This window comes from Heteronotia binoei, chromosome 9 (genome assembly GCF_032191835.1).
Source record: "Heteronotia binoei isolate CCM8104 ecotype False Entrance Well chromosome 9, APGP_CSIRO_Hbin_v1, whole genome shotgun sequence".
Lineage (NCBI taxonomy): Eukaryota > Metazoa > Chordata > Lepidosauria > Squamata > Gekkonidae > Heteronotia > Heteronotia binoei.
In genome coordinates, this window is record NC_083231.1 from 46,722,385 (window position 1) to 46,736,826 (window position 14,442).

At 41.9% G+C, this 14,442-nt stretch overlaps 1 protein-coding gene across 1 annotated transcript in view; it reads left to right on the forward strand.

Annotated features, from left to right (window-relative positions):
• DDX60 (DExD/H-box helicase 60) overlaps nucleotides 1–14,442 on the forward strand; it is a 150,529-nt gene that overhangs the window by 41,271 nt on the left and 94,816 nt on the right. Inside the window, exons 15-16 of the mRNA XM_060246552.1 lie at nucleotides 13,403–13,569; nucleotides 14,162–14,326. Coding sequence (XP_060102535.1) covers nucleotides 13,403–13,569; nucleotides 14,162–14,326 — 332 coding nt within the window. The remainder of the gene's footprint in view (nucleotides 1–13,402; nucleotides 13,570–14,161; nucleotides 14,327–14,442) is intronic.

The following is a 14,442-nucleotide window of genomic DNA, read 5'->3' on the forward strand; positions in this document are numbered from 1 at the left end:
TACCCCAGATGGGAGTCCATAACATCAGACTCATGGGTCCTGGCGATCATCCACAGGGGTTACACAATAGAATTCAGGTCCACCCCAAAACATCACAGGTTTCTCACCACGCCACCATCCATACCGCTCCAATCAGAAATCGCAACCCTGCTGGACAAGGGTGCGATAGAACCGGTACCACCACAGTATCACCGGACCGGGTTCTACTCCCGCTACTTTCTCGTGCCGAAAAGAGACGGAGGTCTCCGCCCTATCCTCGATCTCCGCAAACTCAATCTCCATATCACTTACAAGAAATTCCGCATGATCACCCTCCAGTCAATTCTGCCTCTCATCCCAGAACAAGCCTGGATGGCATCGATAGATCTACAGGATGCCTATTTCCACATTACCATCAACCACCATCACAGAAGATTCCTCAGATTTGCCATCGGGGATCAACATTTCCAATTCTGCTCCCTCCCATTCGGTCTCTCGACGGCACCGAGAGTTTTCACCAAATGTATGGCGGTGGTGGCCGCAGCACTACGTCAACGCAAAGTATCTATCTATCCGTACATAGACGACTGGCTGACTCTTCTCAGTCAACAGCTTCCGCACCGCCTTCTCCAGTCTCCGACATTACCAAGCCGGCCGACCTCTCACCATCAGAAGGGTCCAAGGTTTATTTGGACTTACCAACATGGCTAATACCCTTAATATAAAACTCACCACTGACATACCTAGAGTGTCAGACGTAGTCCATGATTTAGTCCATGCAGACCAGCTGGCATGCTCTTTCCCTCCTATGCTTCTGGTCCATCTGGAAGGCTTAAAGGAGGCGTGGGATAAGCCCGCATCAGTTCCACCTACATCCAAAATAATTGAGTCCCTGTATAAGATTCATGCCCCAGATTTTAAGTTTTTATTTAACCATCCGGCACCCAATTCCATGATGATACATTCATCATCAAAATCTAAGCAAACATGCCACCTGGTTCCACCTGAAAAGGAAGGAAAGAAGTTGGATACATTAGGGAGAAAAATCTACTCCCTCTCTACTGCTACTTCAAAAATTCATAATTATTTAACTTATTTTTCGGCTTACACCTTTAATTTGACGTCTCAGCTTACCACAATGATCCCTTCTCTACCTGACATGGCACAGAAGCAAGCATCACATATCCTACAGGAGCTCTCCCAAGTGAGCAAACAACAAATCAATTCGGTGCGCCACGCAGTTGCTTGCTCATCCAGGACCATGGCCACATCTATCGCCTTACGCCGTCATGCCTGGCTCCGCTCCTCTTCATTGCAACCAGACATGAAGTTCAAAATTGAAAACCTACCCTTCCACGGTCAAGGCCTCTTCAATGCCACAACGGATGATATTCTGACCACTGTCAAAACAGTAGGAAAAGGGCTAAAAGGTTGGGAGTTTACCAACAACAGTCTCAACCCAACCGACAAAGAGTCTGGAAACCATCTTACTACAAACGTCCTCGCTCACCTCGACAAGCTGATTTCTGGAAACGCAAGGCTCCTCCAGCTAAACAACCCTTCCATCAAAGGGCCATCCACAAACCACAAAAAAGATGGCCCTGGCTTCAAAACAGTCTCTTTGACTCTCTACTACCACCTCTCAGCCTATCACAACATCCTACAGACAACACCAGACTACGTCCATTCCACCCCATGTGGGAATCCATAACATCGGATTCATGGGTCCTGGCGATCATTCACAAAGGTTACATTAGAGTTCGAAGCTCTCCCAATTCATAAGTACTCCCCCTTCCCTCCCTCTCCAGGAAGAGATCGCCAACTTGCTGGACAAGGCGGCCATAGAACCAGTTCCATCACACAGGGTTCTATTCCCATTACTTCCTGGTTCCAAAGAGAGACGGAGGACAATGTCCTATACTAAATCTTTGCAAACTCAATCAACACATTCATTACAAAAAATTCCGTATGATCACTCTACAGTCTATCCTACCACTGATTCCAGAGCAGGCCTGGATGGCTTCGATAGACCTTCAAGACACCTACTTCCATCTCCCCATCAATCATCACCACAGAAGATTCCTCAGGTTTGCTCTCGGGGACCAGCACTATCAATTCTGCTCTTTCCCCTTCGACTTACTGACAGCACCAAGAGTCTTCACAAAATGCATGGCGGTGGTAGCAGTGACGCATCGCCAACAACAAAAAAATCTCCATATACCCCTACATAGATGATTGGCTCATTGTGGCTCAATCCAAAGAGCAACTCCAAAAGGACATCTCTACCATTCTGTCTCTCCTGTCTTCGCTAGGCCTTCAGGTCAACCTAACAAAATCCAACCTGATCCCTACACAGGACATTCAGTACATAGGTGCACGCCTGTCAACACTATCGCACAAGGCCTACCTCCAGGTGGACAGAGTGCACCACGTCCAATCTCTGGCCACTACTATCATTATGCACCGTACTCAAACAGCCTTCATCTTCCAATGAATGTTGGGTCTCATGGTGGCCACAACCTCCGTCCTCTGCTTTGCGAGACTCCACATGCGCCCTCTTCAACTATAGTTCGTCCGGACATTTCGCCCACATTGACAACACCAAATGACCCTACTCACTGTTCCATCCCACATTCTTCCATTTCTGGAATGGTGGACGTTAGAACGCCATCTCCTGACTGGAATGCCGTTTATACCGTCACCCCTGTCTGCGATTGTTACAGCCAACACCTCTAAGTGGGGTTGGGGAGCTCACTTCGGAATGCTAACAATTCAGGGCCAGTGAACAGACTACGAAAAATCCCTCCATATCAATTGTCTGGAACTCTTGGCGGTCCACAGAGCTCTAAGGTCCTTTCTGCCATCCCTTCACGGTCAACACATCCAGGTCACTTTGGACAATGTGGCTACAGTCTTCTATATCAATCGTCAGGGAGACACTGCTTCTGTCTGCCTTTGCAGACGAACCTTATCCCTATGGCATTGGAGCATTGCTCACAACATATTTCTGACAGCTGTGCATCTGCCGGGGATTCAAAATGTTCAAGCAGACACACTAAGCCACCACATCGTGAACGACCACGAATGGACCCTCAACCGCCATTATCTTCATACAGTCTTTGAAACATTTGGGGTTCCGGCAATAGATGTCTTTGCCTCCCCGCACAATGCCCAATGCCCGCGTTTCTACACTTGCGGCCTCCATCCCCGCAATCCGCGGGAGACGCCTTCCTCCACCTGTGGTCGGGACCACTGCATTACCTATTTCCACCTATTCCTCTCATCACAAGAACACTGCAGAAAATCAAACTAAATCGGACCAACTGTATTCTTATCACTCCGTGGTGGCTCCGTCAACTTTGGTTCACCACTCTCCTCCTTCTTTTGAACAATGTATTCCTTCGATTTCCCCAAGTCCGGGATTTAATCTCCCAACGGGAAGGCAAAGTCCTGCACCATGACCAGGGACTACTACGACTGACTGCCTGGAAAATCAGTCTTTGAATTTTCCCTCAGACGTTCGACATGTTCTGCTCAATGTTCAGTATTTGTTCAATATTTAAAGTATAATTGTTAATTTTAATTGATCTTACTGTAATTGTTTTTATTGCTTTATGGTTTTTTGTTTTTTTTTAAATTTTAAAGGGTTTTTATTAGAAAAGGAATTAACACACAAAAAGTGAAAACACATTGACACACAAGAAAGGGACATAGAACAAGCACAAATACCATCAACATTATCAAAATTACAAACACAAAACATTCAAGAACACATCAATGCGCAATACATTGAAAAAAAACAGAGCATTCATGACACTTCAATGCGCAGTACATTCAAAACACAATAATAAATCTAACAACTATACAACCACCCACTCAAACACACTAGGAGATGGAGAGGGTTTGCAAAACAAAGGGAAAATATTGTTACTCCATGCCAAAACCTTTACTTTTAACCCATTTATAAATAGGGTCCCATTCCTCCTGGCATTTTTGGACATTACCATCTCTTAATCTTGTGGACATTAAATCAGATTCTGCGGCGTCCAACAGCTTGTTAATAAATTCATCTCTGTTAGGAATTCTGTCAATCTTCCAATACTTGGCATAAAGTATTCTGGCGATAGTAACTATGTACAGTAGCAGTTTCAGTTTTATCATAGGAAAGTTTTGTCTACAAATGTTCAGGAGATACAACTCTGGCACATGGTTAATATGTATATTCAAGATTTTTTGAATCCATATATTAACTTGGGTCCAGTATTTTCTTGCATCTTTACATTGCCACCAAATGTGAAACAACGACCCTTTAGCTTCACGACACTTCCAGCATTTGTTTGAATATGTGGGATAGATTTTAGCCAGTCTGTCTGGTGTAAGGTACCATCTATATACCATTTTATATAAATTTTCTTTGAGATTTGCTGGTTTTATTAATTTTAAGTTCTGTTTCCATAGTTTTTCCCATTCATCTAGGGCTATATTGTAGCCGAAGTCCTTCAGCCAACGGATCCATGCTTCTTTTACAACTTCGTCTTGCATCTTAACTTAGAGTAACCAATCATACACCTTGGAGATTATCTTCTTTTTAGTCTCTAGAATAAGATCGAATTCAATTGGCTTATTCGAAAAGCCCCTTTCCTTGTCCTTCTGAAATCTTGATTTCAGTTGACACTGTAACCTCCAGTTTAGCTTAGAGAGCTCTTCCTCAATCAACTCATTCTGATTATTCAACAGATAGGCATAATCTTGTGGGTTATCCCAATTATACAAATTAGGATGAGTCAAGGCTTCTATCGGGGATAGCCACTTTGGAGTATAAGTGTAATGTACTTTGATTTCTTTCCAAGTCTTATACAAGGATCTTCTTATTTCGTGCCTGAGGAAACGGCCGGTCTTTATAGGCGTGTGATACCACATGTAGTTATGCCAACCTTCCCCCAGACCCGCGCCCTCGATGGTCAGTAATCTTTTATTGTCTAGCTTACACCAGTCTCTTAACCAGGCAATACAACTAGCCTTATAGTACAAGTTCCAATCCGGAAGAGCAAGACCGCCTCTTAGTTTACTGTCTTGTAGAACTTTCAATTTTATTCTGGCCTTCTTGCCTTGCCAAATAAACATCTTAGTCATAGAATTAAGTTGCTGGAAAAATAGTTTGGGTAAAATAATTGGGATTGTTTGGAAGAGAAATAAAATTCTTGGAAGAATGTTCATTTTTATTGTGGCAATTCTACCTAAAAACGATATTTGAAGGTCTTTCCAATTAATTAAGTCATTGCGGATTTCTTTCAATATTTTTTCATAGTTATCTCTATACAAAGTCTTTGAGTCACTTGTCAAATAAATTCCGAGATATTTTATCTTTTTTTCATGCTTAAATCCTGAAAGTTGTTCTAAGGATTCAATTTGGGCTTTCACCATATTTTTCGCTAAAATTTTAGTCTTGGAAACATTCAGTTTAAAACCAGATATTTCTCCAAATTCTCTCAATCTTTGTTTCAAAAAAACTATCGAAGAAATAGGTTGTTCCAAAGTAAATACTAAATCGTCCGCAAAAGCCAAAGTCTTGAATTCCATGTTGTTTATTCTAGTTCCTTGAATTTGGGGATCTTCTCTAATCTTCTTGATTAACGGTTCTAACGTCAAAATAAAGAGCAAGGGAGATAACGGGCATCCCTGCCTCGTACCTTGTTCTATTTCTATTGAGTCGGACATCACTCCATTGAAGTTCACTTTCGCTGCCTGCTTCGAATAAACCGCTTCGACCATTCTGCGATATCTTTCACCACAACCAATCGCGGCCAATGTCACTTTAATAAAGTTCCAATTAACATTGTCAAACGCCTTTTCCGCATTGACTAAGATACCTGCAAATTCTTTATCAGGGTGATCCCTGTAATATTCAATCGCATTTAGAAGTAGCCTCACGTTCTGGTTCATTAGACGTCCTGGGCCAAAGCCCGTTTGATCTTCATGAATTAAACCAGCTATTACTTTCTTTAATCTGTTTGCTAATATTGCTGATCTTATAGTCGCTATTCAAGAGTGAAATTGGTCTATAATTTTTAATTTCCGATGCATCAGTCCCTTCTTTATGAATGAGCATAATCAGAGCTTCTTTCCAAGAATCTGGGATCTCGCCTGTATCATAGGTGTTCTCAATTACTTTCTTGAAGGGTATCAATAATAAATCTTCAAAGGCTCTAAAAAACTCAATCGGAAGGCCATCTGGACCTGGAGTCTTGTTACTTTTTTGAGTTCTAATCACATCAGCAATTTCCTGGATTGAGATGGGGTTCTCCAAACTTGCTTGTTGTTCCCTTGTTAATCGTCTCATTTCGAGTCCCTTTATATAATCTTCTTGTTTTAGCTATACGATCTTTTGCTCCTTATACAAATTCCAGTAAAAATTTTGAATAATATCTTTCATTTGAGAATTTTGAAACACGTCCTCCTTAACTTCGTTTTTCAGCATTTTTATAATCTTCTTCTCCTTTTCCTTCTTCAGTCTATAGGCCAGCCATCTGCTCACTTTGTTAGCATTTTCAAAATAATTTTGTCTTGTCCATTTTAATTTCTTCTCAATTTCTTCTGCCAAAAGAATATTTATCTGATGTTGGATCGAGATAATTTTGGCCTTTACCTCCCTTGGGTTACCAGTTTTCTGTTGTTTCTCATAATGACTCAATTTTGTTATAAGTTCATTATAAGATTTTCTTTGTTCTCTCTTCCTCTTCGTTGAGTATCTGATAGCAACTCCTCTGAAAAAGGCCTTGAATGCATCCCATATGACTGGCATCTTTGTATCTTTCTCCAAGTTAAGGTTGAAGAATTCCTGAATCTCTTTTTTAGCTGCCTCCAAAAATTGAGTTTCTTTTAATATTTGCAAATTTAAAGACCAGCGAGGGTTTCTTGACTGTTCCTGAAAAGTTAACAAAATTGGGCTATGATCAGCATACGATTGAGGGAGAATGTCAACTTGATTGATAGACAATATCATACTCAAGGATACCCATGACATGTCTATTCTGGACCAGGATTTATGCGAATGCGAGTAAAAAGTAAAATCTGTTGTATTCGGATTTTTTGTTCTCCAGGCATCCACTAAGTTTAATTCTTCAGCCATTTTCAGGAAAGAGTTAGGTAATAAGTTCCGATTCTTCTTTTTTTTTATGGGATCATCATATTTTTTGTCCATTTTGATGTCAAATATTGCATTGTAATCTCCAACAATACAATACCTGGACTTCCGGCAAGATGGCCGAGTGAAGCGGAGCTCCCTTTCATTTCTTGAGAGGGAACTCTGTTTGAAGGGTAGTTGAGGGGGCTTCTCAGCTGGGAAGCACTCCTTAAGGAGCTGTCTGGGGACGCTCCGAAGCCTGGGGGGCTTTCTGGAAGTGGGAGTGGAACGGAGGTTCCACAACCAGTGCCAGTTCTCCCCCTGACCGCTACCCTATTCAACACCCTGGTGCCGAACTGGGCCGCCGGAGAAGGGGGTGTGGAGAGGAAGTGAAACTCCCTTAAGTACATCCCGAAGTGAGTCTTTTCAGAGGGGCCCTGTTACCTTTGCAAATCAATGCAGACCGACGGCGACCCACGAGAGAGGAAGGCGAGCTGAGAGCGGTGGTTGCTGGAGAGCTGGGGCTGGTGAGCTGCGGCGCGGCTTGTGTGTGCTGGGCGAAGTTGTGAGCAGCTGACGTGGCATGGCGGCTTTGCGACGGCTTGCGGAGGCTTGGTGAGTGAGCAACGGGGAGCGGCGGAGGAGGCGTTGTGACAGCTGTGAAGGGGAAGCAGAAGGGGAAGGAGAGAGTTTGGGGGACCAGGAGGAAAAGATCTCTGAGCTCCACGAGACTAAGAGGCTGGTATCGGTGTCGGGGCGAAAGAACTGCGGGAGGAGACAAAGCGACGGGGAAACTGTCTGTAATGGCGGACGTGCTGGAAGTTTTCTTCCAGAAAGAAGAGCGCAGGAGGGGTAGGAGATGAGCCGCGGCAGACTGTATTTCCAAGAATTCTACCCCCCCCCTCTTCCTTCTTAATCCAGTTTGTGCCTCTACTGCTTCTATGGCTGCAACAACTTTGTTTTTCACTTTCTTTCGAAGAAGATCAGTTTCTTTCAAAGAGGATTAGTTTTGTCTCCTTGTGTATGGGAGCGTTCTGGGGAAAGGTTTAAAGGGCGAAGCGGCAGTTCTGAGCGGCTTTGGCTGCGGCTGCCCTTCGCTGAAGACTGGGGTTGGCGCTGACAAGCACTTGGAATAGAATCAGACGTATAATTGGGTCATTACTTAACCCTTTGGCGTACAAGAGTCAAGGATCGTTTAGATCTCTGAGGAACTTTGGATTTTCTTTGAGCCTTCAGAGTATCAGAACTTTTGGAACTCTAGAAACAAAAATCTTAGAACTTAGAACATGGAAGGAAAGTTAATGGACATCAGTTATTAACAAGGAAGCAGGAAGAAAGAGTAAGAGAGAGAACGACTGTGTAATATTTTATTAATCATTATTCTTGTCTTCAGAACTGATTCACCCACAGTGATGCAGGGAGGGTGATAATCTTCCTGGGGTGCAGGCTGGTGGAGAACTTCTGTCTTCTTCAGACTAACTTCTAGGCCGAATAGCTTGGCAGCCTCTGCAAAGCAGGACGTCATATGCTGCAGAGCTGATACCGAGTGGGAGACGAGTGCAGCATCATCAGCAAACAGTAGCTCTCGGATGAGTTTTTCCATTGTCTTGGAGTGTGCCTTTAGTCGCCTCAGGTTGAACAGGCTGCCATCGGTGCGATAGCGGATGACCTAGCCTCAGATCGCAAAGCATGGAGGCACACCATCCACCAGGCTGTCTCTTCCTTTGAGAACGCACGCATAGCTGGTCTTGAGGACAAAAGGAGATTGAGGAAGAATCGCACTGCTACAGGACCAACCCTAAATCAGACTTTTCCCTGCAGCCGCTGTGGCCGGACCTGCCTGTCCCACATTGGTCTTGTCAGCCACCAGCGAGCCTGCAGCAAACGTGGACTATTGCACCCTTCTTAAATCTTCGTTCGCGAAGCCAAGCCGAGATGAGATTCATTATTCTTGTTTTTTAATAACAGGACTAGTGTTCTTTCTTTTCCATTGTTTTGTTATTACCCCCCCCCCTTCATCACTAATAGCCTACTGTTAAGCTTATATAACTGTGTTACCAAAGTGTTGCCTCAAACGAACTGAACTAAACCTTGCATTTTGTTGTTTTATTGATTATTGGTTGCCCTATTGCCTTATTGAATTGCTGACTGTACTTACTGAATTGCCTTATTGAATACTGATTACTTTATTGTCATATAGATTTATTGAGTTATTGAAATTTGGATATATCCCTTAAAATTGGGTTAAAATTATTAGGTGGGTGGTTGTTGTTGATGAATTAAGGAATTGAGAGTACAGTAAAATAACAAGCAAGACTCTGCTACCATCAACATGATGGAAACAAAGATTAAAAAATATTTGCAAGGCACTCCCTCTGCTGGGGGAAGTAAGGTAGTTCCAGTTTCTGTCAACCAAGATTCTTTGGAAAAACTACAGAATACTGTCACAGCTGGATTCAAACAGAACCAAGAGGCTCTGGATGGGCTGAAAACAGACTTGATGAGTCAGATCAAGAAAACAAATGACCAGTTGGTAGAGTTCCAAAAGCAGCTGTTAGCTAACACACAACAAGTTCATGGTTTAACGGCTAAAGTTGAGAGAATGGAAGATCAAGGTAAACAAACATCCAATATAGTCAGAGAAAACCAAACAGGACTAATGGAGTTGGAAGAACGAGTGATGAGACTGGAAATGGAGAAGGCTGCAACTATTCTCCGCTTTCAAAACCTACCAGAAGAAAAGGAGGAAGACATAATCAGTAAAATTACAGATATTTTAATAGTTGATGAAGAAGAACTATTGGAAGAAGGCCCAAGGGATATCCTTTGGGCCAAAAGAGTGTCTTCAAACTACACAAGAAAATTTAAACTTCCTAGGGAGGTGCATGTGAAGTTTATCCGTCCAGAAACCACGGAAAGGATTCTGCGAAAAGCAAGAGAATGTGAGATCAATTGGAAGGGAATAAAGATTAAAATTTTGAAAGAGATACCTTGGAGTGTGCGACAACGGAGATTCAAATTCAAGAAATTGTCTACCTGGTTAATGAAACATGACATTCAGTTCAGATGGCTTATTCCGCAAGGCCTCTTTTTCACATTCCAAGCCAAGAGATATAACATCACTACAGAGGCAAAGATGGAAGAATTCTGTGATGAGTTCGTGAAGCGAAATGGATCTGAGTCAGGAGAAGAACAAGAAGTAGAAGGAGCTAAGAAACCTACAGATGACGAGTCTCCTAAAAAGAAACCAGAGAAGGCCAAAACTAGGCTCCAGAGCAGGAAAGACTTAGCTAAGATACCTGGTAGTATTGATCTACCAAAATGAATTCTAAGATGGGAACTAAAATACTTTCTTTGAACGTCAATGGCTTAAATGAACCCGGAAAGAGGAAGAGAACTTTTCAGCAACTGAAAAAATCTGGTGCGCAAATTATCTGTTTGCAAGAAACTCATATTAAGAAAGATAATGGAAAGTATTTGGAAAACAAGAAATTGGGCACTTTATACTTATCATGTGATCCTGTTAAAAAAAAGAAGGGGGTAGCTATTTTTGTATCTCATCATATTAAGTCTAGCTGCCTATATTCGGATGAACAAGGAAGAATTATCATAGTCGAGTTGGAATTAAATGGCTTCAAAATAATTCTTGGGAATATTTATGCCCCTAACGAAAACCAGGAAAAATTTTACCAAGCACTATACCTTAAACTTAGAGAATTTGATTCTGACAGGTATTGCTTTATGGTTTTATTGTGGATATTTAATTATGTTGTTAGCCGCCCTGACCTGCTTCGGTGGGGAGGGTGGGATATAAATGCAATAAATAAATAAATGCCAGAAAACCTACCACCAGAAAATCTTATTCCCTGAAATGGAAACACTTCTCGGTGTATGCTTCTCTACATAACTTTCATCCTGAACTATCTACTATAGCCGAGATTTTGACATACACTGTCTCTCTCAAACTCAGGGCTAACCTACTCTTCTTTGAAAGTGCATTTGGTAGCCATTTCAGCCTTCCATCCACACATTGAGGGATGTACTGTTTTCTCCCACTCTGTGACTAAGGCCTTCCTAAAAGGGATCCTGCATCTCCAGCTTCCAATCCGTCAGCTACATCCCACTTGGAGCTTATCCCTTGTGCTGAGCCAACTTATGAAACCGCCTTTAGAGCCTATGGTGTCCATTCTTTTGCACCTTTTGTCTTGGAAGATGGCACTGCTTGTGGCACTCACATCTGGCAGAAGAATCAGTGACATTTGTGCCTTCAGAGTAGATATACTATCTTCCACCATGACAGAATAATATTACGCCCTGACCCTTCCTTTTTACCAAAAGTAGTCTCACCGTTTAATGTAGGAAAACCAACTACTCTACCTTCTTTTTTTCAAAGTCCTGCTGACGCTGCTCAATGGACCCTACACAATCTGGACGTTCGTAGGGCTCTTGCTTTTTACATTGAACGGACAGGTCCCTTCCATAATGACACTAGACTTTTTGTAGCATACAGAACCCACAAGCAGGGACACAAAATCTCAACACAGAGATTTTCAAAATGGATTGTGACTGCCATTACCTTATGCTACCGACTGGCTAAGCAGCCTGTACCCGAACGACTACGAGCTCATTCCACTCGAGCCGTTTCCACGTCATCAGCCTTCTGCAGAGGCGTCCCAATGGAAGACATCTGTGCCGCTGCAGTCTGGTCTTCTCCATCTACGTTTGCCACACACTATGCATTAGACATCCGTGCTCGGTGTGACGCGTCCTTTGGACAGGCTGTACTGCGTTCCATTTTTGACTGACGTCCCCAGTCTTCTATTCTGTAGGTACGTTACTTTTACTTCCTATATGCATAATTTATTTCTGTCCTTCTATTACAGAACCAGCAGCCACCTCTGGGCAGGTCAGCACGCCAGTCACCCAAGTGTGGGACTGCACAGAGACCACAATGAAGGTAAACAGGTTGCTTACTTGTAACTGATTATCTTCGAGTGGTCATCTGTGCAGTCACACATGCCCGCCCAGTTTTCCCCACTGCTGGTTTATGCTCTCCTTATTTACATTTTTCTCTATACAGCGGCTAGAAGAAACTGGGTGGGTGGAGCGCCTTCCCCTCGCTCTAGGCATGCGCAGTGGATGCCTTCTCCCCAGACCGAGAGGGAATGCGTGCCAAAATTAACGCCTAAGATTGCTTTGAATTCTCCAAGGTTGGGTTTGATCCAGCCGGATAACGCATGTGTGTGTGACTGCACAGATGACCACTCGAAGATCATCAGTTACAGGTAAGCAACCTGTTTATCTCAATCCTCCAGAAAGGAAGGAAGGAAGGAAGGAAGGAAGGAAGGAAGGAAGGAAAGAAAGAAAGAAAGAAAGAAAGAAAGAAAGAAAGAAAGAAAGAAAGAAAGAAAGAAAGAAAGAAAGAAAGAAAGAAAGAAAGAGGTTTGCTAGAACAGAATTAATGTAAACTAAGGAATGGGTCACTGCCCTATGATTGGATATGCAAAAGTAAATAATGGTATGTGGTTTGTTTGTTTTTTTAGTGATTGAAGCCAGTTAAAAGGTTAGTAAGGTGGCATGTTGAGTGAAGAGGAGTTAGAAATATTGTGAAGGAGATACACGGTTGTGCATTGTTGGATGGTTATGTATGAAAGCTGCATTCTCCATTCTAATTTATGTTATATTGTTATGTTTTGTTTGTATTTCTTTGTGTTCTTGGGTTTTGAAGAAAATAAAAAGGCATCTAACATATTCAACTTTCAAGGAGGAAAAAGACTATCAAAAAAGTGGCAGACTGATTAAGGTTATTAATTTAATCCAGTCTTATGGAATTATTTGTTTGTGAGAGTCAGTCTTTTCAATGAATTTCTTTTTAACAGAACATAAGTAAAATGGCAAATCAGTGGTACCTGTCTTTGGATAGAGTCTCCAAAATGTATAATACCATGAAGAATCATTGATTTTGTAGCAAATACCTTATTGGTATTTATAGGGTATATTTCGGCATCCCAAATGTTATCTGGATTTTGCTCAGAAAAACTGAAAAAAAAATCTCCAACAAATCCTGAATACATTTGGGAATTACTGGGTAGAGCCGATAACAGTGGAGCAGACTTCTGCAACCTCTCACTGTTTATTGGGCTTCTACTGTAGTTCTACTAAAGTTTAAAGGGACTGCAGAAGACTGCCTAAGAATCTGCTGTGTCATTGGGGAGCAGATGGCTCCTTGTGGCTAGTCTTGGAACTGGCTTCTTGTGTAGCCTGGTTTGAGATAATTTTTGTGCTTCCCCCCCACCCTAGGTAAAATCTCCGCAAATTTAGATGAAGCAGTTGGAGTTATGAGAATTATTCACTCAGTGCTTATAAATTATGATGATTTATTGAAGGAGACTGATTTCCAACAGATTGGCAAATACCTCAGGGCCCTTGGATTTGACAACTTGGCTGTTACCTTAAAATATGTCAAGGTAAATGCATAATTATGGTACTATGTTTATGCAAACATAAATATATCTCAGATTTTATGAATCCATTTGCTCTGGTTGCAAAAAGCTTTAGCTGTAGTAGTGCAAATCTGTGTTGCTCTCCATAGAAGTTAGCTGCTTGTTTGCAAATTATAACATCATGACACAATACTTTAGTATTGGAAATGATATATGTATTTTGCGGTCCATTTCCAGCAGCATAAAAGTTAGTGGAAGGTTGTTTTTGTTGTTGTCATTGTAGACTAATGGGCAGAGAAAATTGCATTGTGTCCAAAGTGCTGTCTCTGCTTGAACACTACATGGCACTACAATGCTGGTGTAAATGTTTATATTTAATAGTGTGGTTAAATGATAGTAGTTCAAAGGGGGAGATGGTAACAGTCATGATTACATACACATGGATCATGCCATATCTCATGCTATGAGTTATGGACATGATCCTTGCAATAGTAGTTACTAGAAATGAACTCTGCTAATATGTCTTTGGATGAATATTGGTATTTATTGTATTATGGGAAACAAAACTACTCATTTTAAAAGATGCAGATAGATTGAATTCTCTGAATGCTTCCAGGATTTGGAAGATGAGGGAAAGAAACCAAAAAGGAAGGTTTCAAAATATGCTGTTGGCGTTGGGTCCTCTCGCTTTCAGTTACAGTATATGGGTCCCTATCTCATACGGGAAGAGAGAAAAGATCCTGATCCCAGAGTGCAACATTTTATTCCAGATACATGGCAGGTATAAAGCATATACCAAAATAGTTTTCCTGTTTTTTATGAAAAAGTGTCTCCAAAGAGTTTGTATAAAAACGTGAACATGCATTAGGGTTGACAGTACAGTTCTATATCTCTTGT